Source organism: Pecten maximus, chromosome 11 (assembly GCF_902652985.1).
Source record: "Pecten maximus chromosome 11, xPecMax1.1, whole genome shotgun sequence".
In the NCBI taxonomy this organism is placed as follows: Eukaryota; Metazoa; Mollusca; class Bivalvia; order Pectinida; family Pectinidae; genus Pecten; species Pecten maximus.
Genome location: NC_047025.1, coordinates 31,116,740 through 31,140,131, shown reverse-complemented (window position 1 = coordinate 31,140,131; position 23,392 = coordinate 31,116,740). Strand labels below are relative to the sequence as shown.

The 23,392-nt window shown below is 36.3% G+C and overlaps 1 protein-coding gene across 1 annotated transcript in view; it reads right to left on the bottom strand.

Annotated features, from left to right (window-relative positions):
• Positions 1–1,431: 1,431 nt before the first annotated feature.
• LOC117338100 (protein fantom-like) overlaps positions 1,432–23,392 on the bottom strand; it is a 38,613-nt gene continuing 16,652 nt past the window's right edge. The window contains 18 exon segments of the mRNA XM_033899299.1: positions 1,432–2,663; positions 3,207–3,340; positions 4,053–4,137; positions 5,080–5,269; positions 5,699–5,892; positions 6,217–6,262; positions 6,606–6,634; positions 14,923–14,976; positions 16,974–17,147; positions 18,563–18,595; positions 19,057–19,189; positions 19,525–19,533; positions 19,536–19,730; positions 20,007–20,216; positions 20,799–20,953; positions 21,250–21,409; positions 21,615–21,712; positions 22,517–22,646. Of these exon segments, the coding sequence (XP_033755190.1) occupies positions 2,551–2,663; positions 3,207–3,340; positions 4,053–4,137; positions 5,080–5,269; positions 5,699–5,892; positions 6,217–6,262; positions 6,606–6,634; positions 14,923–14,976; positions 16,974–17,147; positions 18,563–18,595; positions 19,057–19,189; positions 19,525–19,533; positions 19,536–19,730; positions 20,007–20,216; positions 20,799–20,953; positions 21,250–21,409; positions 21,615–21,712; positions 22,517–22,646 (2,142 nt within the window). The 3' untranslated portion in view covers positions 1,432–2,550.

The following is a 23,392-nucleotide window of genomic DNA, read 5'->3' as shown; positions in this document are numbered from 1 at the left end:
TTACTGGTAAGAATAGAGCATTCAGAGCTTTTTTTTACAGAAAGATCACAAAATTTTCAACCCTGGAAATCAAATATGTTCACCTGGTGACCATGTTGTTGAAATCAGTATGACTGACTCTTGGTAATACGTAATTGATTTTCACCACATATTATACCAACAAACTGGTATTGTGTTTGCGTAGGACAAAAGAAGAATGTGTGAACAGTTTGAAAATGAAACACCCCATATTTTCTGAGAAATAATAAGAATTGTTTATGGATATGTTGGAGAAAAAAAAGTTGGATAATGAATGTGAGCAAAGTAGTCTGTCATTATGAACAAATGGCCCTGAGGGCCTGTATTGCTATTCTAGATATATCAGCCATAATATGGCTTTCACAGTTAAACATAAAAGATATGGATTGATAATTCCTTTGAAGAATGCTTTACTATCAGTAATACCCCATCTTTATTCTCCCTAATGTATCCAAACCCTAACTCTATCCCAACAGAAACAATTTTAGTTTGTACACCACTGAATCCCCTTATCTAGATATTCCTCAGTCTGCACTGAACAGGGCTCAAAGTGGCGCCTATTATAGTGGCCATGGCGCCTTAAATTCACCATTGGCGACCAGTTATTGACCTATAAGGCGCCTGCATGACCACAAAAAAAAGGTTGCAGTCAATGCTAAAATGATGTTCACCATCGAAAAAGTTACAGAGAGATGTTATACTAATTCAGAACTAAAGAATTAAAAGATTTTTTTTTAATTTTTTTGTTTTAATTCTTTTTTTTAACTTGGCCAGGCGACTAACTTTTCCAATTGGCGCCTAGATTGTATGTCTTGATAGCCAAATAGGCCACCTGGTAAAAATATCCACTTTGAGCCCTGCTGAAGTAGCATTTTATAAAGATTTACCTCAGAATATCTTTCTTTAAAGATACTGTAGGCCGGATCACAATTCCTTTTAATACCAAATTCAACAGCAAAAGAAGTACCGGGTAGTATTCTAAATGTTTGCCTCTGTTTCTCCTATTTGACCCCACCTGTCTGGGTGGGTGGTGGGGAGTCAGATCCTCAATGTATACAAAATTAATTCTCCTTCACCTCGAGATTATCCAGACCACATTTGGTGAAAGTATATCTTAAGGTGTTCTGGATTTGTAGCAGTTTAGATAAGGAAAAAATTCCTGGATGGACAACACACCATGACATGACATTTGCTTATCATTCCATTGAACTTGGTTAGCTAAAAATGTTGTCAATATATATTTTGCTCATGGTATCATGATACTAAAATCTAGTTTATATAAAACAGGTCATGATATTGATAATCAGTGAATTCCTTCCATGTAGACTTAATTTAAACTGAAAGTTCTCATAGACTGTGGATAGATTGTCTATGATTGGTCTACAGGACACAATTAACAACCAACAGGAGAAAAAGATGAATTTAAGGTTTTATTCACAGTAAATACCTGGATTTCTAGTCAAAGGTATCAAACAAAACCTGACACGTAAATCATAATAAATAGATCTGACATGTCCTACACTGGTAAGTACGTTCATCCTATGATGAATTGCTAAATTGAGTATGATTTGAAAACAAGTACTAACAATGAATGGATACTTATTTCATGTTAGTTTCACATCCTAGTTTAAAATTCATAAAAAGATGACATGATTTGTAAATGTTAAATAACATGTGTAAATAGCTTTGGGCACCATATTTACAATTAAATGTAGGCATAAAATTACATTGTTTAAACTGAAATTGAGAATTAAAATGTCCTAATTGTATATACATTGTGAAAGAAGGGAGATCACTCTAAGGCAAAACTATGAACGCTCAGAGGTCTGGATATAAATAATGCTCATAGAATGTACAAGGACGGAAGTCAGTTTATAATGTGTCTTCATATAGATTCTACACCTAAACAATGTCTAACGATAGTAAAATATTCACATTGGTAGCCCAGCACATAAATAAGGTACATATCACTCTCCACTTTCATACAATACACTCTAACACTTATCACAGATAATTTGGAAATGGCCATTCCTGTAAAAATCTACCTCCAAAATCAATCATCTATCTATAGTTATGATATCTGCCTATTATTTCTTTGCAAATTATTGATCCATTCTGAAATCCTGGAGCCATGTAGACATGTTCAGCTGGCATATAGTGTTCTATGACTGCATCACCTAGAAATGTTTCAGAAGTTACAACTGACTTCTAGCTAGTAGAGTAACATTCTGTGATATTACAGAATGTAAGATTTGGGTAGATCTGGAGGAATACTGACACACAACAAGGCAATAGTTTAACATGTCATCACAATATCTTCATGTGTGCTCAATAACAGCATCATGGTAGGTAATGGCAATCTTTGGGAATATATCGCAAAAATATTCATCAAAATAGCTGTTATATACTCATGGTCAATGATATGCTCCTGTTAGATATTCCACTTTGCATCAGAATGTGTCCAATTCCCTGCTGTCTAAGAATTTGTCTGCAGTTTAACTCCCTGCTATCCTAGATCTAGTATTTCAATATTTAGTATGTGCCATCCACTTGCATCTCATTCTCGACAGCTTGAAGGGCCGCCAGGCAATCCACAGAGAGATTCAGACTCCCAATCACAGTCTTCTGGTCCTTAGCATCTAACACTGAAGCAGAGAAAAATCATTTTATCTATCAATTTTTATGTGAAAGTATACATTCCACAAACTTTCAAAAACGAGCTATTTTGTGGCTCAGTGAATAGCAGTAAATAAAGTAAGGCTCTGTGTGGTTTAACTTAAAAGTGTTACACAGTTTAACATGTAATGTACCGGAGAATCAATTTCAATGATTAAGTACAGTCTAATACATGTATTTTCGAGTACAGCTGAGTTAAGCTTATGTAATACTAGTCAGTGAGTTTTGGGGATACTTGAGGTCAAGTCTCATGCCTTTTTTGGGGGGACTTGCCCAAAGTTCGAGTACAATTATATTCCTTGGTATTGGAACTTACCATAATTTTTCGAAATTATGTTCTGGACTAGATTGAAAAAAATCCTACAAAATTATGAGTCTAATGACATGTTTCATGTACTAGTCTGGAAAAGGTATCGTTACTCAGTATACATTATATTTTGCAGACTTAAGTTTATTAAATTCCCTTCATGTGGCCTCAGATATAAAACAGGTCCCTGTAGAAATGACCTCACCTTCTACATCCTCATCTGTAATGTTTCTGTGGTTCATGAGAATTTTCTTAATGCTGACCCAGGCAATGCCTACATCCTCACAGTCGCCCTCCATATCTTCATCAGGGGGCTCACTGACGATGGTGAACCGGATCCTGTGGATGTACAGACCATTGTAACATTACATAACAATCAGTAATCATAAACTGTGAATATGCAAACAAAAATCCATAACCTCTGCTGTTAATTTGTAAATATTATACATGTATATATAAATTATACCGAACACAAAATCTCCACTATAAAATACATACATATTACATAACCTCTGCTGTTAATTTGTAAATATTATACATGTATATATAAATTATACCAAACACAAAATCTCCACTATAAAATACATACATATTACAGCAGAGTGTATGGATTTTTGTTTCTAATTTCACAGTTTATATATTGACCCTGTATAAATTTGTAAGTATATCTGGATGTACAAGTGATTGTGAAGATAAACCCTGCCAAGATGACCGTGGATGAGTGAAATTTTAACAGGTCACAGTAACTCAGGTCATGATGGTTTTCCACGTATACATTCACCAAGAGTGATTTGGAAACACATTTTACAACCAGTATATAGTAAAACAAGCTCTATATATCAACTTGTCAATTACTAATTTGGCCTGCATGCAGAGTGAAGGGCAGAGATTTACTATGGGAAACCAGATTACATTGAAAAATTTTACGTGGTTGTGCAGCTAAGTTAAACTATACTTTTCAGATAAAGGAACCTAATCCTGGAGGCTTGGTGAAAGTTAAGTACAGCATCCACAGTAATTCCTGACATCCAGTACTAGTGTGTGTACTTACCGGCCCTTCTCCGGGTCATCAGGCAGTAACATGCTGGCCAGAAATTGTCTCCGTGTGTAGTTTTTCTCTATATCCACTTGGAAAGCTAAAATGTATTGATAAATTTGGTATTTTTAATGGTTTATCAACAGCTAAGTTATTATTAGTTCACTTAGAAATACATATTCTATCAATAATGTCTGAAATTAGCAAACATTTCCAATTCAAAGTTCAAATCGTGGCAGTTCTTTACTCAATTCAAATAGTGTTTTTTTCAAAACAGGAAAAAATATGTACCGTATTTGATCTTATAAAGGGCGCCCCTACCTTTTTCCCTGAAGAAAAAAAATCTTTGACTGAGTGTCAAAATGGTGTTCAAAAATACATGTAATAGCACATGTGAATTGTTTTACTACTTGATTTGTTCAATTTTCTTCACCCAATTGGAACAGAAGTTTTCGCCATATTTTGTCTATTCAGTGATACAGATGTCAGTACAAAGTGTGCCTGAAACTAATGCTAAACACACATACAAATTACTTATCAATAACTACCATATTTATTTGAAGATCAGGTAAAAGACTTAATTCATGTTGTTAACTTAAAGTGGTTAAGAACAGAAAGCTAGTAAAAGACAGTGTAATTCAATTATTAGGTCAAAGAAAACGATGTCCGATTTGATCTTGGAAATTACCTGTGTCTATAAATAGAACACAAAAGAGTTCAATTTAAACATAATGGTGGAACACACGTTCTCTGTTATAAAGAACAGCTAGCTTGGTTTACAAGTTTACAGGAATATTCAAGTGATGTTAAAGCTTAATTTATGATAATAGATATCTTCATCTGGAATATTTCTATGACTGAATATTTTACCGTTTCCACAGCCTTGTGTATTCTGCTATAAGGTATATTCTGTTTCATAAAACTTCAGAATAACAAATCTTAATAAGGGCACTCGCGCCCTGCGCCCTTATTAGGTCAAATACGGTATATACAGCTTAACAGTGATGTCATGGACTGGGTTTGAAAAGAAAGAAAAACTTACTCTTGCTAAAGTTGAATGCAATCTGTTGTCCTGGTTTGGGTTTGGGGAGGGAGAAAGGTGTCTCCAACTCCTGGGGATCAATACCCAGGAAGTTATAGGCCACAAATAGCTGACGAATGTTGTCCCTCTGCAGAACATCAGCACCTTCCTCTATCGACAGATGTGAGATTGTGATGGTCACAAAGTTACCCTGAAAGCAATCGGAGGTGAACACTTTATAAGGAAGCAGCAAAACACCCGGTAATTATCAATGTCTGAATATATAACCTTTAATACACTTTACCTATAAATGGTAAGATACCGCCACAATAAAACAGCTTCAGGATATTTTATTATAAACAAGAGGCCCAATGGGCCTTATCACTCCCTCATCAGTAATCCTGTTATCTATTGCTTAGCAACTAACAAAACAAACAGAAGATTTTGTTGGACATAAATGTATACTTATCACTATAAAAGCTGACTTAGGTCAATTATTTATTTTCCAAAATTAAAGCCCTTAATTTATTTCAGCATGTACAACATCAAATTTCCCCCAGAACTACCATCTTTGCCACAACCTATCCCGATAACTTGTCTCCACTAAGTTATTTCAGGTGACCTTGACCTCAGTACTTACTTTCTTTGCTGCTGCCTTTTTCTGGCTGCGTTTGGTGGGTTTGGGCGCCATGATGACCCCTTCACTGTCTGACTCCATGACTCCTGAGGGGTTATCAGACTCATGACTGCTCTCCTCTGTAATAGGTGTGGGTTCAGCAGTGAACTGGAGAGTTCCTGATGGACTGCCCTCGGTTATCTCCTCAGAAATCTCCTCTGTAACATGATAACACCATGTTTTAGTCTATTTATAAGTCATCTACTGGTACATAATCCCCCATAAACCAAATTGATATGAAGAATCTTTCTCGATGCTAAATCAAATCAATGCCTTCATTGGATAAGAAATTTAACACAAAGGTATTCTAATATGTATACATACTCTCCCAAATTTCACCTTTTTTTTTAAATTCACCATTTTAAAAAAATCTTTTAGTCAGTTCTTTCATAAATCAGTTTTGAATGAGAATTACATTGTGGTTATATCAATATTAACTCATTTTAAAATTTCACAAACCGACAGAAAATCAATATATATACCAGAATGCTCCTCTTCAAACATGGTGTCTGACATCTTTGTTTGTTCCTGTAAAATGATATTAATATTTAAACTGGATGTTAAAACATTTGAATGCCACCAGAATGAATATATATATGACAATATTTATCTAAAACGAAATATTAAACTGGTGAAAAATAAGATAAGTATCTTTGCTGTGCTATTATCTTGTAAGTATTTTGAAATTCTAAAATTGAGTAAATCAAACTGAATAGCAAAATATAATAAGCTCAATTAAATTTAAAGTGAATTATCTCAAACTTGAGCAAATTAAAAGATGCACAGCAGTAATTGAATTGAAAATTACTGGAAAATTGTCCATTAAGCATTAAACCCTGCAGTCCTGGAAAATTAACCGTGGTAAATTTACCTTCGGACTTCGAATGTCTTCTCTAGTATCTAAAAATGAGAGAGAGAAAGTAAGTTTTCAATATATATCATGTGTAAGGTGTTAGATCATAAATTCTGAGTTCAAACATTGAACTGTCCATAAGATAAGCCTCTTTGAATCTGACCCAAATGATCATCAGCGTGAACATATCCAGCAAACTTACCTGGTAAGGTAAACAATACATTCTAAAGTTATACTGTGAAATTTAGTTGCAATCACATTTTGACTAAAGTTTTAAGGACCTTAATGAATGAGTTGACTCAGGAATTAGTGAGACAACACTGAGGCTTACATTCAGTTATGTACCTATAACAACAGTCTCTAAGTAAAGTACTAGACAGTCTACATTTTAGCACTAAGGTTTAGTTGCGTAAAAAGCTTATTTATAATCAGACCTATTGGGAACTTAATTCTACATATGATGAAGTTGTGTATAGGATGTGAAATGGAATTTAAACTATCAATGATAAATGAGAGAAACAGATATGATATGCAATAGATCAGAACCACTAGCAATATATTGTTTAACAGACTACTACAATATCATACTGAATTACCTGTAGTGTAGACTAATTAGTACCTAGATGTGCTTCACAATACTTTTAGTAAAAATCTGCTTCTGGTACAGTAAAACTTTCTTAAGATAAATAGGCTTGATATATACAAGCTTTGATTTAAAATCCCAAAATTGGCTCAACCTGATTCGTTTTAAATCATATAAGAATTTTTGGATATAACATTAAAACTATCTCTTCTGATCCAAAGGAATTCATTATAAGCAAGTTTTACTGAATAACATGACTAAATCTTACTAACATATTTAACACTTTCGTCACTGAATAAATTGCATGATGGGTATTGTGGCCCTAAGAAAATATGCACGTGGCTTTTCCTGGCCTGAATTAATTTACGATTATTGACGTTCAATTTGACATTTATTTTTAAAAGCACGTTTTTGAGAGAAATGCATTGCAGAATTGATGATACAGACGCACATAAGTAAACAGGATTATCGAGAATATCTTATAGATTTAATACGCGTGAAAAATACAGTCGAAAACAACAAATTGGCTTGTGACTTGCCTAGCTACCTTGCGTATAATTCTAGCGGAGAACACGATTCCAAATTTGGGAATGTGTACTTTCGTTTTGCAGCGCGATCAAAACGTACATTCGTCATGGAAACAAGTATCATATTATACTTTTAAAAACGAGATTTACAAATCTAACGATTGGATATTGTTTTTGGAAACCGCTCTGTACAGTCAGCGGTAGCATGCAGTACCAACAGCAAATCTCGATCTTGGTTGTTAGCCGCCATTTTGACGACGCGGTTCCAACATCAAGAAGGATAACTCTCGCCGCAACGAAAACTTAGGAAGCAAAATACAGTTTGAATGTGCTCTTCTAACATTTAATATAAACGAGGGGAAAAGAAAATGAAAACAATACAATGAACAACACAGTGAATTAAGTGTTAAACGCTTGCATCAAGGGTGGGTAGTCACTTGCAAGCATGAAAGGGCAACCTTTTTCTTTGTTTTTTGTTGGTTTTTTTTTCATTTTTTTTAACAAGTTGTGTTTTCAAATACATGATTTTTTTTTATATTTTGATGCAATATTACAAAAACGCATTTTCGTAAGACTTTTTTTCTTTTGTTTTTTTTTTTCTTCAATTTTTCTTCCTTTCTTTTAATTCGTTTTTCTTGTTTTCATTATTTTTTAATTTTCATAATGAGGTACAATGTAAATGATATTCATTGCTTGCAACTTAGTAGTTCAAGCAAATTAATACTGTCAGAAAAATGAAATGTTCAGCAAAATATTGACTGATTTATCCTGCTGTCTCTTTGTGCAACACATGTAACAAACATGATACCATGACCGAGATGCAAACTTGTCCCAGGTAGGGTCAGACAATCCTTTCTTGAGGTGAATTTATCAACCAGTCCCCATATGATGCTTTATGTAAACTGCAGGAATGACAACTATTGCTTGCCCTGTCCAGGAAGGTTGTTGGTACATTGAAGGAACACCTGATAAGAGTTCAGCTTTTATGATTAATTAAATACTGCAGGTTTTGATCTGCCTTGTTTACACCACCAATATGGGAAATGTAGCCTGTTATTAGTTCTAGGCAAGATATATTTCCCTGGCAAACTTGTCATCTTCTTGTTTAATAATCTGTGAGTCTGTTTATACCTCTGTGGCAGGTTCGATATGAAAAGTAGAGAGTGCAGTGACACATTTTTTTGTCTTTCCATACAACAGATACCAATGGGCCTTTTTTGTACAATATCATCTGGCCTTTTCTGCATGATATCCCTTGGTAGATCATGGCAGTTGGACCTTAATTACTATAGACCTTACTGTACAACAGTCATAGGTGTTCTCATTCAAAGTGATGTTAATAAGAGTCATCCTGGTATACACCAGTCCCCTGTAAACATTTCTTCACAACACTGGCTAGAGTTCCTTCTGCATGATGGCATCTTCCTCCAGTTAATTTATTATGAACACACCAGAAAATGTCATTATAATATGAGATTTATTTGTTATGAGTGGATACATTTTGAGTGTTAATAATTTTTTATCTTTGCACTATAATTGTGATTGGGACAGCATTACATATGCACCTTTATGGATGTTGTATGAAGTTTGAGATATACATGTATTCACAATGAGTACAACTCAGTATGAATTTAATAAAAAAAAATGTGTATTCAAAAAATGCAAGTACATGTAGGAGCAAAAATACCATAATCAGCTGATAATATTGTATCTGATGAACTTTTGAAGTAGTCAATTCATTACCATAAAGTTTTACTGACAGCCTGGTTCATGACCACACTCAATGCCATACAAAGACACAGGAAACCTTTCATTTAACAACACTAACAGCCTTTCAAGGCGGCCCTTCCGAGGTTGCTTGCAATTTTGTTTTATTCCGGATTTGTCACTTGTGTCAATTTCGAATTTGCAGTGTTGAGCCACAGGTGCCTGACTCGTTTTTATAAAATAATAACATATAGAGTACATATAAATAATCGAAGCCGTAGACATTTTCAGATTTTGACAGCACGCAAAATAACTACATGACAACAAAGATCGCTACTTTATTGGTAGATATAATACTTTTCCATGATTGTAACGAGAATGTAAAAAACGATATGAATACCAAGTTCAAAATCTTTTAAAAAATCACGCAATTAAATATAAACCAAATCGTGAATACGTATCAATCGACGTTACTCACATGTGTGTGTTTATAGAGCCATCTTGGATAAGATATGGTCATGTGATCGAGGGTTTCTTTTCTTCGAGTTGCGAGTTGCGAGTTGGAAAATGCGAGTTGCGAGTTGCAAAATGCGAGTTGCAAGTTACAAAATGCGAGTTGCGAGTTGCAAAATGCGAGTTGCGAGTTACAAAATGCGAGTTGCGAGTAATGCGAGTTGCGAGTTGCAAAATGCGAGTTGCGAGTTACAAAATGCGAGTTGCGAGTTGCAAAATGCGAGTTGCGAGTTGCAAAATGCGAGTTGCGAGTTGCAAAATGCGAGTTGCGAGTTACAAAATGCGAGTTGCGAGTTACAAAATGCGAGTTGCGAGTTGCAAAATGCGAGTTGCGAGTTACAAAATGCCATTATTAATGTTTCTTTAAAAAAAGTGTTGGTCTTTAAAACATACATCCCCAGAAAGCATGTGATTGTCATCGTAGGCTTCATTTATCGCTAAAACTTATAAACTGGTAATAAACAAATGGGCGGAGCTATGTGCCAAAACAAACTAAAATTCTATTTTTAAAGAGTGGTCATCCGATGCCCTGGTATCTAAAATTGAAAAAAAAGTAGGTGATGAAATATTTCAATTTTCGCATTAACCAGACTGACTAAAATTGATTACATGAGCCTCTCCTAGATATAAGTCCGTATAGCTCATATGGTAGAACCATCGCTTTAGTGACCCGAAGGTTCTGGGTTCGAATCAACAAAATTAATTTTATTCACATGTTGTTATGTTTTAAAGAATAATACAATTAAATTTTTCGTGGTCATGTCTAAAAGATTTTTTTTCAACATTTAATGCATATTTAATATTGATTTATTTTAAAATTAAGTACATGTATTTAGTTCTGTGTCTGATTATATTCGGCAGTTATTACGAGAAAAGTTTGCTAATATATTGAAATATATGCTAAGGCAAGTTCACGTATACACGGAATGTAAACAACGGCCATGTGTGTAGTTTATGTGTAGTGTAGTATAGTATACGTTTTTGTAGTTTGGTTGTTTCCGGCTTCGTGAAAAATCTCCCGATAAGAATGTGTGCGACGAGTGATTTTTATACACTGATGTCTCAAGGATTCCCCCGGTCAAGCGTCGAGGACAGCGGTCATTTTAATGTAAGGAGAGGCTGAATGAGCACCTTGGATTGCCATGAACACATGTGTTCCTCTTCCTTAAAGGATGCTTGTGACCTAATTGGGTCAACACCCGCTCACGTAATCTTTCAAATGAATTGATTTACAAAGAAAGTGAACGAGACAATAAGTACAACTACTGTACGCCCCACCCAATGGTAAGGTGTGACAATCTTTTGTTAACTGATACATTAGAAACTTCTACTTTCACTTAACAATAATTAATTCCGGCTTGTGGAAGTCATTTCGACTCATTACATGTCAAATCAAAATTCCTGACATGATACAACAGATACAACCATGATACTAACTCTGTGATAGACTTTTTTACTGTAACGTTATGTTGAATTCAGTAACCGAAGTAATACAGATATAAGTAGACTTTATGACTACTGATTATTAAAAAAACATTTCTATGCTTTTCTACGTATATATGTGAAAGTACACAAGAAAACAATGTCGGTTGCACAAAGTTTTAGCGATAAAATGAAGCCTACGATGACAATCACATGCTTTCTGGGGATGTATGTTTTAAAGACCAACACTCTTTTTAAAGAAACATAAATAATGGCATTTGTAACTCGCAACTCGCATTTTGCAACTCGCAACTCGCATTTTGCAACTCGCAACTCGCATTTTGCAACTCGCAACTCGCATTTTGTAACTCGCAACTCGCATTTTGCAACTCGCAACTCGCATTTTGCAACTCGCAACTCGCATTTTGTAACTCGCAACTCGCATTTTGCAAACTCGCAACTCGCATTTTGTAACTCGCAACTCGCATTTTCCAACTCGCAACACGCATTTTGTAACTCGCAACACGCATTTTCCAACTCGCAACTCGCATTTTCCACTCGCAACTCGCATTTTCCAACTCGCAACTCGCATTTTCCAACTCGCAACTCGCAACTCGCATTTTGCAACTCGCAACTCGCATTTTGTAACTCGCAACTCGCATTTTCCAACTCGCAACTCGCAACTGACAAAAAGTGAACCTCCATGTGATCATGATCTGTGTTACTAAAATTAGAATACTCGGTCTTCTGTTTGTGTTAAAAATCCAAATTATTAGCTCGTTTTCCCGATAAAGTATCAACAGAAATACAATGAAACATACATATAAAACCATGCAAGTAGTTTTGGAACCGTGTCTTTGATAGATGGTGGAGATTTGATCATAAAAGCTAGCGAGTTGGCAGACACTGCCGCGCCGTTGACGTGATACACCAGTGGTTCATTTAATTAATCAAACGTATCGTTGTTTCTGTGTTTTTAATTCACGAATATGTTAACCATTTGTACAAAACGTCAATATAAATACATATTGCAAACTGTCCTGAACATTCCCAGCTTTATTACACAGGACAAAAAACTAGATTCGTTATATATTTTTTCGGGAATCAGTTGTTTACTCGCTCCCGTCTGACCGGAAGTTCTCGAGAGCAGAAGTTTAAAACAAGTTGGACATTATACGTAAATTTAGACATCTAAAGTTGTGTTACGTATTGTTAATTTCATTATTTATTGCCAAACATTATCTCATTCAAGTAAGAATCAGTCATGATTATTTAAATCGCTGTATCATCACTTCAAAAAAATGCAGAAAAAAAAAATCTACTTCCGTGATGCATTAATGCATCATTCGGCCCCGGCACGGTGATGCATTAATGCATCATTCGGCCCCGGCACGGTGATGCATTAATGCATCATTCGGCCCCGGCACGGTGATGCATTAATGCATCATTCGGCCCCGGCACGGTGATGCATTAATGCATCATCAGGGCTTAAAGGGTTAACATTGAGTTGTGAGTTGCATCACTGAACAATATCCTGACAACTGGTGAGAGCAACAAATACTAACCATGGATAGTGTAATTACATGTATGTCAAATACTAACCATAGATAGTGTAATTACATGTATGTCAAATACTAACCATAGATAGTGTAATTACATGTATGTCAAATCTCAAGCATGCTAATAAAATAAAATGAAAGCTAGCTGGGGTGATGAAGCTACGGTACACTGTAGCAGATGTAGAGCCGAAGACATTTTAATCATTATCATTTTCAGGCTAGGGTAACATAAAGCAAGCAGATGATTATATATACTGGGTATATATGTAGCTAAAGACATATTTATCATTTAAAAGGCTGGAGTACAAACATCAAGCTAGCAGATGTATAGCTGAAACCATGTTTTCCTCCCATCATTCACAGTGTTGTCTCTCATTTTACCTGTTCTAAATTTCTCTATCAACCCCAAGAGTATGACAGATTGCATGTACATGTACTGGCAAAAAAACAATGACGTCACAATAATACAATAACGTCATGTTGACAATTCAGTCACGTCATGTCAATATTGAGTTACATTGCAATACACAATTTATTTGAACAACTGGATCCTGTGGGAAGAAAATAGAATGATGGGAGAAAAATAATCATCGCCTACCATGAGGACATGACAGAGAAAATCTCCAGGCCTGATATTCTTGGGAGTTTCTATATCACACCCTCTAGTTAGGGGAAGATTCTATTAATCATTTACCTCTAGGGTAGTAACATAAAGCTAGCAGATGTACAAGTAAAGGCATGCTCATCATTTGCAGACTAGGGTAACAAAGGTACATGTACAGCCCCAGGTCACCATCACCTTCAGACTAATTATATCAACCATTACCAGTTAATGACACAATACACATAAAGTTTGGCGCCTAGACCAAAACCTTAACGTCCAAAATTTTTTGTTGAAGTAATAACTGCCTTTCATATTAAACATAGTTCTAAAAGTGATGTTTCCTCTTATTTTAGTCATGCCTGTTAAATGATTTTCTGTTTTTTGTTAGCTCTAGATAGTTCCAGTCTACAGAACGATTCATTAAAAGGGAGGGAATTTCAGCTCTAGACAGTTCCAGTCTACAAAACGATTCATTAAAAGATAGGGAATTTCAATTTCAGCTCTAGATAGTTCCAGTCTACAGAACAATTCATTATAAACGGAGGGAATTTCAGCTCTTTAGTCTACATAGTTCCAGATGGTCTTGCTAGGTGTCTCCAGCAGTAAACTTCAGTGAGGCAGCACTATAAAGATGCTATTTGTACAATCAAAAGGAGACAAACGCAAACATACTGCAGCCTCCAAAAAATACACAATAACAACACGCATGCATGTTGGACACTGGGGAGGCTGACCATAACTGACCGCAACTGTTGACACAAACAATTATACTAAACTAAACTATCGTAAACTAATTCTTTCTGTTCAAACTCAGCAAGAATTGATTGGACTGAAAAGACTAATTCAGATATTCAGCAGAAGGCTAAATGTAAATTACATCCTTATTAAAAAAAATCCTTCAAGGTTGGTATGATTATTTTATAAATGAACTAAAAGTATGTCTAAAACAGATTACATAACAGTTACAGAAACTCAGTGATGGTTACTGATTAACCATTCCTTTATCAAAGACTGGAAAAATGCCGATCCAACAAAAATCCAGGGAGCAGAACTTTTATAGTCATGAGACTATATTAATGGTGATTAAATGATGGCTTTAGACTTGAAAGGCAGATATTGCTTGTTAAAGTCGAGGGTATACTGTATTACAACTAAAATATTTATTTTTTACTACTAATCCAACTGCATGCAAGATTAACTGCATATACAGAAAACATCATATTTTGATGTGATTACCATAACAACTAGTATAGCGACCATCATACATCGGTGTGACTGGACACAGACATTACAGTACAGAACATGGGACTTGTTACCATGACGATACAGGAAAAGACAAAAATGCTGAAAATTGATACAAAAACATACAGGTTGGTATTAATGACCATGCTAAGGATTAACAGAGTGGCCATACTATTACCCTTGAATATTGTTTTCCTAGCCTTTGGGGTTGGCTTTTTACCCTTCTGGATTCCTAGAACATGAACATGAAATATGTACTACCCTTACATAGACACAAGCAGATATTTCACAAAGACCCAAACATGGACTACAGATATTTTAAAATAAACTCCACATAGACATGCAAATAAGATGTTTCACAAAGACGCCAACAAAGACACATACAGATATTTCACAAAGAACCCCCCCCCCCCCCCCCCCCCCCCCCCCCCAAAGACACATACATGTACAAATATTTCACAATACATTCCACATACAAATGTACAGATATTTCACAAAGACCTCAACACAGTCATCAAGATATTCCCCAATAAACTCCACATAGACGGATACAGATGTTTCACAAAAAACCCACATAGACTAATACAGAACTGATGTTTTACAAAGACCCCAACGTAGACACATACAGATGTTTCACAAAGACCCCCACATAGACACATACAGATGTTTCACAAAGACCCCCACATAGACACAAACAGATGTTTCACAAAGACCCCCACATGACATAGACACATAAATACCCCCACGTAGACACAAACAGATGTTTTACAAAGACCCCCACATAGACACATACAGAACTGATGTTTTACAAAGACCCCCACATAGACACATATAGAACTGATGTTTTACAAAGACCCCCACATAGGCACATACAGAACTGATGTTTTACAAAGACCCCCACATAGACACATACAGAACTGATGTTTTACAAAGACCCCCACATAGGCACATACAGAACTGATGTTTTACAAAGACCCCAACGTAGACACATACAGATGTTTCACAAAGACCCCCACATGACATAGACACATAAATACCCCCACATAGACACATACACGTTTCATAAAGACCCCCACATAGACACATATAGAACTGATGTTTCACAAAGACCCCCACATAGGCACATACAGAACTGATGTTTTACAAAGACCCCCACGTAGACACATACAGAACTGATGTTTCACAAAGACCCCCACATAGACACATACAGAACTGATGTTTCACAAAGACCCCCACATAGACACATATAGAACTGATGTTTCACAAAGACCCCCACATAGGCACATATAGAACTGATGTTTCACAAAGACCCCCACATAGACACAAACAGATGTTTTACAAAGACCCCCACGTAGACACATACAGAACTGATGTTTCACAAAGACCCCCACATAGACACATATAGAACTGATGTTTCACAAAGACCCCCACATAGACACATACAGAACTGATGTTTTACAAAGACACCCGATATAGACACAGTCACCGTACACATGTTTCACTTTTTTCTTATTTAATGTATGTATAGCAACCAAAAGGGAAATCATTCTAATCTGCACATTTTTAATTAATTTCCAGGCATCTGAAAGAAAACAGCTCATTAAGATAATGTGAAAAATCCTGAAAAAAAATTGTTATAAGTGACACACAGCACACACAGATGTGAAAAGTTAAATCCACACATGCACTCAGTGATAGGATACCAGGAAAGTGTAAGTCACACAACACACAGTTGTAGGGTTTACCAGATCCTATTTGTAAGTAGATATAGACATCAAACAAAAGAAGTTGCTACTTTGCTTTCATCATTGCTCAAGATGTATAATTAGATTGATGTGAAGTACTTCAATCAGCAAAATAAAATATTGTTTAAATTACAAGCAAAAGAAAGCTTGTTGCAGACTAGAAAGAGTGCATGCCTTTGTAAATTTGAAAACACAGTGCCTTGTGTACCGTGACCTGGGCATTGTGTTGATGAAACCAAAAACACACAGAAAATAGTCTACATTATGAATGTACACTGAGAGTTGTCTGAATGTATATGAATGAAAGAAGAAAAAGATGTGAAAGTTTTCTAATAATTGTTAATGAAATGATGATTTACAAAGTCAGGTGAATTTGAAGAAAAAGAAAACTATAATACTATCTACAACACACCAAATAAAATCCCATAGATAGTTTATAATTAGGTCAAAGGTCAAGCTGGAGGTTGAGGATGATATATGTTACCTTTGACCATTCCATTAACATCAGCCAATAAGCTTTGAGGAGGTTTAACACCACTGACTGTGTCACTCTCATCATCTGATTCAATCATCTCCTCCTCAATAATCTCTTCCTCTACAACTTCATCCTCCTCCTCCTCCTCGTGGGTGGCCTCCTCTATCAATTCTCTAGGAGAGGCTACAAGCACATGCTCTAGTCAGTACTAGTCAGACAAAAACACACGAGTCTGGGTTCAGAGTTCATGGACTTGCATGCTTCCAGCCAGCACTGTATACATCAGCAAACTATCTAACTGTCTGGGTTCAGAGGTCAAGGGCATACATGTTTCCAGCCAGTACTGTATACATCAGTAGGCTATCTATCTGGGTTCAGAGGTCAAGGACATACATGCATCCAGCTAGTTATATATATCAGCACACTAACAATCTGAGGTTAGAGGTCAAGGACATACATGCTTCCAGCCAGTAGCATAACTACATACACATAATGTATCAATAGATTATTTAATAGTCTGGGTTCAGAGGTCAAGGACATACATGCATCCAGCTAGTTATATCAGCACACTAACAATCTGAGGTTAGAGGTCAAGGACATACATGCTTCCAGCCAGTAGCATAACTACATACACATAATGTATCAATAGATTATTTAATAGTCTGGGCTCAGAGGTCAAGGATATACAAAATTGTACATGCTTCCAGCCATTACTATATTATATATCAGCAGACTTTATGATAGCCCAGGATCAGAGGTCATTGACAAGCAGAGTATATAATTTTCTTATGTCAAAAGTCAGGGACATATAATCATCTTGTTAACAATTGTTAGAAATCAGAAAAAAACTGCATGCTTCAGGTCAGTATATATCAGCTAGCTGCATGTAAGTCTGGAGCAAGAGGTACATGCTGCACACACGTATCAAACATCTACTTTATATATATATATATATATATATATATATATATTGGGTCAGACTTCACAGTTCTAGTCAATACTATACTGACTAATCTGTTGTCAGAAATTAACACTAAATCTGTCAACTAGCATAGTTACACATTAGTTAGAGACTAAAAGTTTCAGTACTAAATCCTTCCTAGTAGTCTCTCACTAGTCTGAGATCAGATGTCAAGTCACTACATGTATAAGGTTCTAGCTCAGCCAAATACCTAGTTTGGTGTCAGAAGTCAGTCAGAGAGCACTGCATGCTTTGTGTCGGTACCAACTTAGTCCAGGTCACTGAGGCATAGAACTTGAGGTACCTTAAGGGAACATGGCTCACACACTAGTGGACGACGGAACATACATAAATAAATGGTAGATAACCCTCGACTAATCTAGACTGGCAAAATGACAACACACATTCTATAAGTACTAATACTAGCATACTTCTCATAGCATATAACTGACATGTCTCATGTTTAAGCACATACCCATAATAATGGGTACTGTCCCTATGAATCTCTATAATGCTTAATACAATCTACTGATATGAAGATCAGCAATATGGTTGACTAAAATGGATTTACAAATCAGTATGAATTGTCAAATAATGATTGTTAGCACTAAATTACATCCAACAACTTGGTACTAACCTTGGTGGTCTGGCATGTGTATGCTTGGTTGTGCTGGAAAATAGAAGTAATGCAACCATCAACAAAATGTAAAACTGTTCTAAACAACAAAGTATACATCAGTTTAAAGACATTTTGTAAGATATGTATGCTCCTGTTGTCATGTGTTTCATGGAAATTCAGTCTCACTTAAGGTACCCTTCCAACAAAAAGTTATGTGTCCTAAAGTCCTTGTTACTAAACCTTAAAACCAAGTCTCGTGGATATCCAACTACAAATGAATATGCCAAGAAGATGACATGATTACAACAATGTTTTATGGACGTTTAATTCACAGTATATAAAAAGCCAGCTATGGGTGATACTGTAGGAATATACCATTACCATATGGAACAAAACACATTTCTGTCTTTCAATCAAAATAGTGACTTACCTGGATTTCGTAAATGAATCAAGATATATACAAACAGACTAACCTGGTTTATGCCAATTAATTATAAAAATACCAGACTTACCTGGCAAGGTTTCAGTCAGTGAATCAGACATACTGGATGGCATAATATCAGAAATCACCCCTTTCACAGCATCATTGACAAGTGATGGCTCTTGAGCTGGTTCTTCTTTGTGGAGTCGACGCTTTGGAATTTTCTATGTTAACACAAATTTAAAACGAAAAATTAAATTGCACAAGTCGCTTAGAGAAAACTTCCTCACAAACAAAAAATAAAATCAACAAAATTATGTAAGAAAACTAGCAAAACATTCAATAAGTGTGTTACCCTATAACATGACACAGAGAAAACTTTCCCACAAACAAATAATCAAATCAACAAAATTATATAAGAAAACAAATAATGCCTTCGATAAGTGTGCTATCCCAACATGACAGGATATTTGTATATTGTTACCTCACATTCAGACTAGGAGGTTCTCTTACACTGACATATAAGACACATAAAGTGTAGGTTCAGTATAACCCTGACCTTGGCAGGTTCTCCCTCACGGGGTTCCGGTGGAGCTGGCATAGGCGTGTAGAAGTTGCTGTCGGATCAGGGAACTTGGCTGCCACTCTGGACTTCTGTTTGACAGGTGTGATGTCAGATTCTGCGATGGACTGTCTATCTGAGTCTGAATGTTCCTGCTGTGGTGAAGCGTATGGTGGTGGAACTTGCTCAATCACAGGTGGGTCCTGTAAAATAAATCATCTTTCAACCAACAGCTTTCAGATGACAAATCTAGATAATGTGAATGTTACATTACTGGAAAATTGTATTTATTAAGACCCTCAAGAAAAAAAAAGAAAAAATTGGAAGGTTTGCAAATTAATTTTTGCATTCATCTTCATTTAATTTGATTTTTAGTGATATTAAATGTCACCACATATTATCAAAGATATGAACTTTTATAATTGAACATAAGTTTGTTTATACAGTGTAATTGCCATAACAATAGGAATGTACATTACCTGTATACGAACACCCTTTGACATGATATATGTGTACTGCCATCTCAGTTCCATTTCTACTGTTCCATTGATCTTGCCGTTTGCTCCTTTGAGCTCAAAGATACCTTGGATGGACTTGTTATGTGCTAATGGAATGAGGGGTACATCTGCGATTCCTAGGTATGCCGCCTGCTCAGGGTCAGTATCGTCAAACGCAAACACCTTCAGTTGCTACAAATTATATCAAACGTCTTCATTAACCACACACCATAATCTATCAGCTAATTACAATATGTGCCTTATTTTTCAACATGCCATAAAAGTTGGAAATATTACCTGGATTACATTGTGGTTTACTAATAAAATCTGTGACTTATTTTCAGGGCCAGATGAAATTCATTGTCTACACATTGTGTTACAAATTAAATATCCAACACTATAATAGAGAGACAAAGGAAATGTAAAGAGTAAGTAAAGTTTAATTATCCTTCATCCAAGCAACAATGTACTGATGTTAGATCATGACTGGCTATTAGTGCTGACAGCTTTAGCTACAAATGTTGTCAGTATCATGAGACACGAGTTTCTGAATAACTGTATATCTGTATCATCAATAAAATAAGATTGCAGAAATTCCAGGCGGGTTTTTCAAGTTATGTCTGCATGCAAAAATCTATGGCTTAATATCTTCAGGTTCATTAATTGATCAAGACAGACAAATCTTTACTCAGAATCATCAACTGATCAAATCAAACTTATTGTTCAGGTTTTAGTATGAAATATTTTGTGGCAGAATTAGGTTATGTCACTCACATAGGTTTTGAGGTAGTGGTCCAGTTCCTTGGTCATCGGTACAGGATAAGTCATGTGATCATTGTACTCAGGGTTGTTTGTACTGGTAAGAATCACTGTATCATGGTCATTGAAGTCAAAGAACTGGTAGATACAATATGGCGATGGCTGGACGTCTGAACAAATAGAAAATCTCATTAGATAGGAACTTCAATTTTACTCTACTGTTAAATAGTTAACACCTTCATTAATGTTTTTTTTTTCTTTTTAAATCTACCTTCAGTTGGATTTTAATTAACATCAGTACAATGGAAGATGAAGTCCTTAACATACTAATTCCTCAGGTATATTGCTGCAGCAGTTAACCTGGCTCATCAGTAGGACAGGCAGAAGTACCTAAATCCTACCTCCTCTGTTACAGTTATACAATGCCTTAGTCTCAAATTTTGAATTTTTAGTGATGAACACTTACTCTCTCGCCTTGGTTTGAGATTAGAACATCGTATGATTTTCACATGAAGTTCGTTGACATTATCTGCAGGCCTCTTGGCAGCTGTCTCATCCAGTGCCTGTAAGGCCTCAGTGGCAGCCTTCTCGTTAGAGGTCACATACCCCAAGGCTTTGGTTCGCTCCTAAACACATAAAGTATTACACACTGACAGTTTCTGTAAAAACACTGACTATTTTTTTATATGGCTCAAGGGTTTTAATTTGAATACTTCTTATAAACTATTGAACATTTCCATTGCTTTACCATTGACTATTTGCTAAAGTATTTCTGAAGAATTTTAATTTGAACATGACTGAAATATGAATGTTTCAGCTATAAGACAGTACCTTGTACAAGCGGAGGGCCTGGTCCATTGGTACCCGCAGCCTTACCCAGTACTCCACACTCCCAAAACCAATACCAGTGCCTCCACTGCTATCAACACCTGTAAACATACATTACTCACACGATATACTGGTCACTGCTATCAATATGTTGTGTGTGTTATGTGGGTGAAGATGTTACTATAGAAAAACAAAGGTTTGATATGCACTGTAGTCCTGTAACAGTAGAGAGAAGTACAGTTTCTTGTAGAGGGAAATATAGTCATGTAGAGGGAAGCAAAGATTCCTGTAGAGGGAAGTATAATCCTTTAGAGGGAAGTATATATTCCTTTAGAGGGAAGTATAGATTCCTGTAGAGGGAAGTATACTCTTGTAGAGGAAAGTATAGATTCCTTTAGAGGGAAGTATAGATTCCTGTAGAGGGAAGTATACTCTTGTAGAGGAAAGTATAGTCATGTAGAGGGAAGTATAATCCTGGTAAGGGAAGTATAATCCTGTAGAGGGAAGTACAGATTCCTGTAGAGGGAAGTGTAGATTTATGTAGAGGGAAGTATAATCCTGTAGAGGGAAGTATAGATTCATGTAGAGGGAAGTTTAATCCTGTAGAGGAAAGTATAGCTTCATGTAGTGGAAAGTACAGATTCCTGTAGAGGGAAGAATAGATTCATGTAGAGGGAAGTATAATCCTGTAGAGTGAAGTATAATCCTGTAGAGGGAAGTATAGATTCATGTAGAGGGAAGTATAGATTCATGTAGAGGGAAGTATAGATTCATGAAGAGGGAAGTATAGATTCATGAAGAGGGAAGTTAACTCCTGAAGTGGGAAGTATAGTTCTATACAAAATATATTTCTACAGGGGGAAATACAGCCTGACAGCGAGTATCCACATGTAGTAAGTACCTACCTGTAAGAGTTGCAGTTCCATGGATCCTTCCATGCGTCTTGTTAAAAATCTCTTTGAACACCAGCTGACAAGCTGCAATTGTCCTGTATTCCTGACCAAATGACTGGTGAAGCTCCAATGTACAGGAATCCTACAACACAACCACTACATATCACAGCCATGTGGTACTGATATATACACAAATAAAACTGTTACAAAAAGTAGGAATATATCACAGCTTTGTTACTACTACTGACACAAGGGCCATGACAGGCTACTACTGACACAAGGGACAACACAGGCTATTACTGACACAAGGGCCAAGACAGACTACTACTGACACAAGGGCCAAGACAGGCTACTACTGACACAAGGGCCAACACAGACTACTACTGACACAAGGGCCAAGACAGGCTACTACTGACACAAGGGCCCAGACAGACTACTACTGACACAAGGGCCAAGACAGACTACTACTGACACAAGGGCCCAGACAGGCTACTACTGACACAAGGGCCAACACAGGCTACTACTGACACAAGGGCCCAGACAGGCTACTACTGACACAAGGGCCCAGACAGACTACTACTGACACAAGGGCCAACACAGACTACTACTGACACAAGGGCCAACACAGACTACTACTGACACAAGGGCCCAGACAGGCTACTACTGACACAAGGGCCAACACAGACTACTACTGACACAAGGGCCAAGACAGGCTATTACTGACACAAGGGCCCAGACAGGCTACTACTGACACAAGGGCCCAGACAGGCTACTACTGACACAAGGGCCAACACAGACTACTACTGACACAAGGGCCCAGACAGGCTACTACTGACACAAGGGCCAACACAGGCTATTACTGACACAAGGGCCCAGACAGGCTACTAC